Source organism: Pistacia vera, unplaced genomic scaffold (assembly GCF_008641045.1).
Source record: "Pistacia vera cultivar Batoury unplaced genomic scaffold, PisVer_v2 Contig470, whole genome shotgun sequence".
Classification (NCBI taxonomy): Eukaryota; Viridiplantae; Streptophyta; class Magnoliopsida; order Sapindales; family Anacardiaceae; genus Pistacia; species Pistacia vera.
In genome coordinates, this window is record NW_022196302.1 from 191,917 (window position 1) to 197,444 (window position 5,528).

The 5,528-nt window shown below is 34.0% G+C and overlaps 1 protein-coding gene across 1 annotated transcript; it reads right to left on the reverse strand.

The window, feature by feature from the left end:
* Nucleotides 1-490: 490 nt before the first annotated feature.
* Nucleotides 491-3,012, reverse strand: LOC116145988 (MDIS1-interacting receptor like kinase 2-like). The gene is made up of 3 exons (XM_031431409.1): nucleotides 2,652-3,012; nucleotides 956-2,542; nucleotides 491-804 (listed from the first exon to the last, which is right to left on the reverse strand). The coding sequence occupies exons 1-3, from the start codon at nucleotides 2,743-2,745 to the stop codon at nucleotides 491-493; spliced, it is 1,995 nt and encodes a 664-aa protein (XP_031287269.1). The 5' UTR covers nucleotides 2,746-3,012.
* Nucleotides 3,013-5,528: the final 2,516 nt, after the last annotated feature.

Sequence of the window (5,528 nt, forward strand, 5' to 3'; positions counted from 1 at the left end):
TTTTGTTGAGATAGGCAAATGGACACTGGTGTTTAATCCTGCTCAAGTTTTTTCTTTTTTATTTCGTTTTCGCATTCTTAATTAGTTTCAAACTAATAAATCATTAGCAATTGATCTTATCATTTTGTTCATTAATTAGATAGATTCAATTGTTTAATTTAGACTTGGAAGATAGATTATGACAATATCATGTCAAGGCTAGAAGACAAAGAAAAAGTTCTATTTACTATTTGAACATTCAAAAACTATATATATTAAAAGAAATCCACGACTTTTCTAAATGCAAATATTGAAACCTCATGTGGGAAAAAAAATCATTAGCAATTGATCTTATCATTTTGTTCATTAATTAGATAGATTCAATTGTTTAATTTAGACTTGGAAGATAGATTATGACAATATCTTGTCAAGGCTAGAAGACGAAGAAAAAGTTCTATTTACTATTTGAACATTCAAAAACTATATATATTAAAAGAAATCCACAACTTTTCTAAATNGCCAATGGTGCCTTGCGGCTGAGAAATTCTTGAGACACACGATGCATTGTAGGTCGTGACTTTGGTTTGGAACTTAAGCAAGCAAATGCTATTCTTGAAATAAGAGCAATATCCTGCACAACCATTGTGTCCGTAACACATGGAAGGCGTGGGTCTAACAGATCAATAAGCATCATATTTTGACTAGAAGAAGATGATAATGATGAAAGTAGCTCTCCTGGATGACAACCCATCAACGTTTCAAGTGCCACCACTCCAAAACTATATACATCGCATTTCTCAGTCACAACCATGGTATAAGCAAGTTCTGCATAGAAAACTAGAAATCCTTAAGAAGAAATAATAAGATATGCTCATCTAATTTACTTTCAAAATATTAATGATATCTGTATGTTAAACATGTTGCTTCGATTATAAGAATCACAAATATTTATGAGAAGAGTAACAGAATACTTCACCTGGTGCTATATATCCATAAGTGCCAGCTAATATGGTTCTATTGGAGGAGTCAGGATGTAGAAGTCTAGCCAACCCAAAGTCAGCAACATATGCTTCCAACTCTGAGTTTAGTAGAATGTTGTTGCTTGATATGTCACGGTGAACAATTGATGGAGTGCAATCATGATGTAAGTAAGACAAAGCATGCGCCGTATTCTTAACTATGTTCACCCTCTTACTCCAATCCAGCTCAATAGCTTCATCATTGTTGCGTAGAACACAAAACAAGCTTCCCCTCTCCATGTACTCATAAATTAAAACCATGCATTTTTTATGTAAACAAAATCCATAAAGCTTAATAATATTTCGATGTCGTAATTTGGATAGTACATGGGCCTCATTTTGGAAACTGTTGAGGAAAGTTGACTCCTCGGTTTCCAGACTATGAAGCTTCTTCAAAGCAACTACTCTGTCGTTTGGTAGTTGTGCCCTATAAACACTACCATAACCCCCAGTTCCAACGCAGTATTTGATGTCAAAGTCCTCTGTTGCTTCAACGATGTCTTCAAATGCAATTTTACCATCATAATTCCAAATTGAAAACACATCTCCAGCCTTGGTTGCCCTTGTCTCAGGTTCAGCTTTTTCATCCTTACGTTTAAGGAGAATCAAGAGTCCAAATATTAAGATGGTGAGAAATGTGGTGATAGGAAGCAAAATTATAAGAAGAGGAGAGACATTCTTTTGGGGTTTAGGAGAGACCTTCATTTGGGGTTTGGAAGGTGTCAGACTAGGACAAGCGGAAAAGCCTCTATCAACTAGGCCACATAAACCTTTGTTACCACTAAATTGTTGTTGTCCTTGAGATTGCAAACCAATTGGAATTTCACCTTCCAAATTATTGTATGACAAGTCAATGTAATACACTGTATGGAGTGATTTAGGAATGGTTCCAGAAAGATTATTGTGTGAAAGATTTATATATAAGGATTGGGTGACATAAATTTCTCCAAGTTGAGAAGGTATGTTCCCAGTGAGTGAGTTATATGACAAATCAAGAACATAAAGACTTCGAAGGTTACTAATCTCTGATGGAACGCTTCCGCCAAATCTGTTTCTAGAGAGGTTTAGATATCTAGGGTTGAAGAGTTTCCCAATTGCATTCCATATATGACCAGAAAGGAAATTTGAGGAAAGATCAAGATAATCAAGATGGACTAACTGAGTAAGCTCATATGGAATGGAGTGGTTGAGTTGATTATGACTAAGATACAAAAAGGTTAGATGAATTAAATGTCGTAGAGTTGAAGGAATAGGTCCAATTAGGTTGCTATGACTCAGATCTAAAAGAGTTAGATTCTTTAGATTGCCAAGCTCTGGAGGTAACAAACCTCCAAGTTTGTTGGAAGAAAGATTTAGGTGTTCCAAGTTAGTTAAATCACCTAAAATTGAATCGATTGATCCTGTAAAATTGTTACCAGACAAATTCAAATAGGTCAATTTGGTCAAAAGACCAATAGTTGAAAGGATTGGTCCACCAAGTTTGTTTAATGACAAGTCCAGTCTCATGAGATTGCTTAAGCTTCCAATTTTTGGAGGGATAATACCTTCAATTTATTTTCCAAATTAAAAAAAAAAAAAAATTGTCAATTTAATTGGATTCACCTCTTATTTGAAATGATAAACCAAAAAAATAAAAGAAAATCAATAGCCTACCTGTAAGATTATTATTGGATAGAGATAGGAATTTGAGCTTTGAAAGTGCACCAATTTGTGATGGAATGCTTCCGGAGAGATAACTCTGTACCATACTGAAGCTTTCAAGGTTGGGAAAGCAAGAAAAGTTAAATCGGCTAAGCTCTCGTTCTATGTAATAAGAGCTAAAAAAATCTATCTCAGTGATGCTTCCTGCTGAATTGCAAGTGATACCAAACCATTCGCAATGATCTGAAATATTGTTGCTAGTATCCCACCAACCGGTGTTAAGTAGAGCTTCCTTTTCTAATTCAGATGCGACTACAATAATATCAGAAATATTAATAGCAAAATAACATGTAAATATAGTAGCCCATATGACCACAAATCTAGAAATGAAGGAATTTAACACCATGTTTAAAACCTTCTGCTTGGTTCAGCTAGATATTCTCTCTACTTGAAGCAAGTTTATATATATATATAGTTTGGACTTTGAAGGTAGCTAAACCTCCATTTAATTGGTCGGGCCTGGCTCTGTCACTTTTTCTATTATCTAAAATTCTACCTCTTTTTGACTTGAGAAGACTTGGACCTTAATAAACACTCCCAGAATATATATACTTTTATAAGAATATTAATATATATACATATGGTAGACAGCTGGAGTCAAAGTCCTTTCGGAGCAAGTTGTCAACTGTGACAATTCATTATAATTTTAGAAAGTTACATACACATACATATATAAGGTTAATTAATTGTCTTTACTCAGATGTTATATTTTTACATCTATTGTTCAGAAAAAGTTTTAGAAACTAAAAGATACATATTCTAATTAATTAATAAGAATACTTGGAATTGTGATATGATGGACCACACCAGTCAAATAATGGACAGATTGGCCTACGCTGTTTCAAATAGAAGGTTGTACAAATAATTCAATCTCGTAATGTGCTTATTGTTGCTAGTCTTTTTCACATACTATCAATTGTCAAGCTTTTCAAGTTGTTGGATTGTTTTTCACACACACACACACACACACATATATATATATATAAAGTTTTAGAAACTAAAAGATACATGTTTGTAGATGCAAAAAATCCAATATCATGAAAATAGGGTCTGATTTTATGAAGTTGAGGCCATTGACAATCCGCTAGACCTGTACACATGAAAGGGCAAGCGTGAAGCTTCCAGAAAACATCGGAGTGTTTGCCATAGACGCTCAAGTCAGTAAGGCTAAAAAAGATTATTTAATAAGAATTAAGGAGATGAAGAATTACTAGGAGGCTTGTTGGAAGCTAGGACTACGGTGAAGGCGTCAGATTCTCGGGAGCAAGAACTTTAGGATTAAATAGATGGTTTTGAGTAGCATAGATTAACTATGAGAGATTGCATGCCTAATGAGAGGGCAAGCCTATGTTTTTATAGTGAACCCAAGGGGTTGGAATCCTAGTAGGACATTGAGTCCTCTTTTTTGGGAGATAATCCCTATCAAGAAAGAAATATGATATCTTGGCCTTATCAGATTAAGTTTAATAGTTTAAGTAAGATTTGTAATCTTAGTAGGACACTAAGTCCTATTTTGGGAGATAATCCCTATCAAGAAAGAAATATGATTTCTTGACCTTTAAGTTTAATAGTTTAAGTAAGATTTTGAATCTTAGTAGGACACTAAGTCCTATTTTGGGAGATAATCCCTATCATGAAAGAGAAATGATTTCTTGACCTTATCAGATTAAGTTTAATAGTTTGAGTAAGATTTTAAATCTTAGTAGAAGAAGAAATAGAATGAGATTCTGATTTTCTATTTATGGACTGTTGCAGGCTAATGGGCTGAAACTCAGTTTAGCTTAACTTATAGGATAACCTAACTAATAGAGTGAGTAGTTCACAAGGTGATTTTAAGCGTAGACCCAATCGAGATTGGGTTGATGCCTTGGGTTGTCACATATTTATTTCGTTATCGGGTCTCGTCAAGCCCAAGATGATTTTTTGCTCTAACAATATTCTAATTAATTAATAAGTATAATAAATCTCAAATTTAATGAAATTAAATAGAATAAATTTACCAATTATTAAATGCAAAGTAAATGAATTATTAATGGTCAATACTTGGAATTGTGATATGATGGACCACACCAGTCAAATAATGGACAGATTGGCCGACAAGGTTTCAAATAAAAGGTCGTACAAATAATTCAATCTCATAATGTGCTTACTGTTGCTAGTCTGTTTCACATACTATATATATATATACACACAAAGTTTTGTTTTAGAAACTAAAAGATACATATTCTAATTAATTATGTTGAGGATCAAGCTGGCAATATGAGGTGGCAAAGTTTGTTATATTCAGTTAGTGCAACGTTAGTTAGTTAGTTGTTTTATAAAAGTTTGTCAGTAGTTAGTTTATAACAAAATGTACATAAAGCTTTGTAACTGAGCAGAAAAATTAAGTTGAATTTGATATTCATTTTCCAGAATTCACTTTCACGAGTCTTCCCCTCCTCTCATCTTTTTCTCTTCAATTCTTTTTCCCCAAATTAACATGGTATCAGAGCAAAAATTGGAGCTAGAAGTTCTCTGAGAAAATCGTTGGAAAATTCGAATCAATCAGTGCTCAATTCCTTCGGCACTTCTTCTTCGATCATTTCTGAAGATTATTCCTCAGCTCTTTTCTTTTAATCAAATGAGAGGCAGCTCTCCAGAGGCAGCTTTCTGCTCATTCTTAAATTCAATTGAAGAATCATAATTTCGTATCTAGCTTAAGTGAAGATGGCAGCTGTTGGCAATAGTGCCTCTTCTGGCAATAATGCATCTTCTACACCTCAGCAACCTCCAACTATTGATTTTAACCATCCCCTCTACCTGCATCCTTCGGATACACCAGGTGTAGTA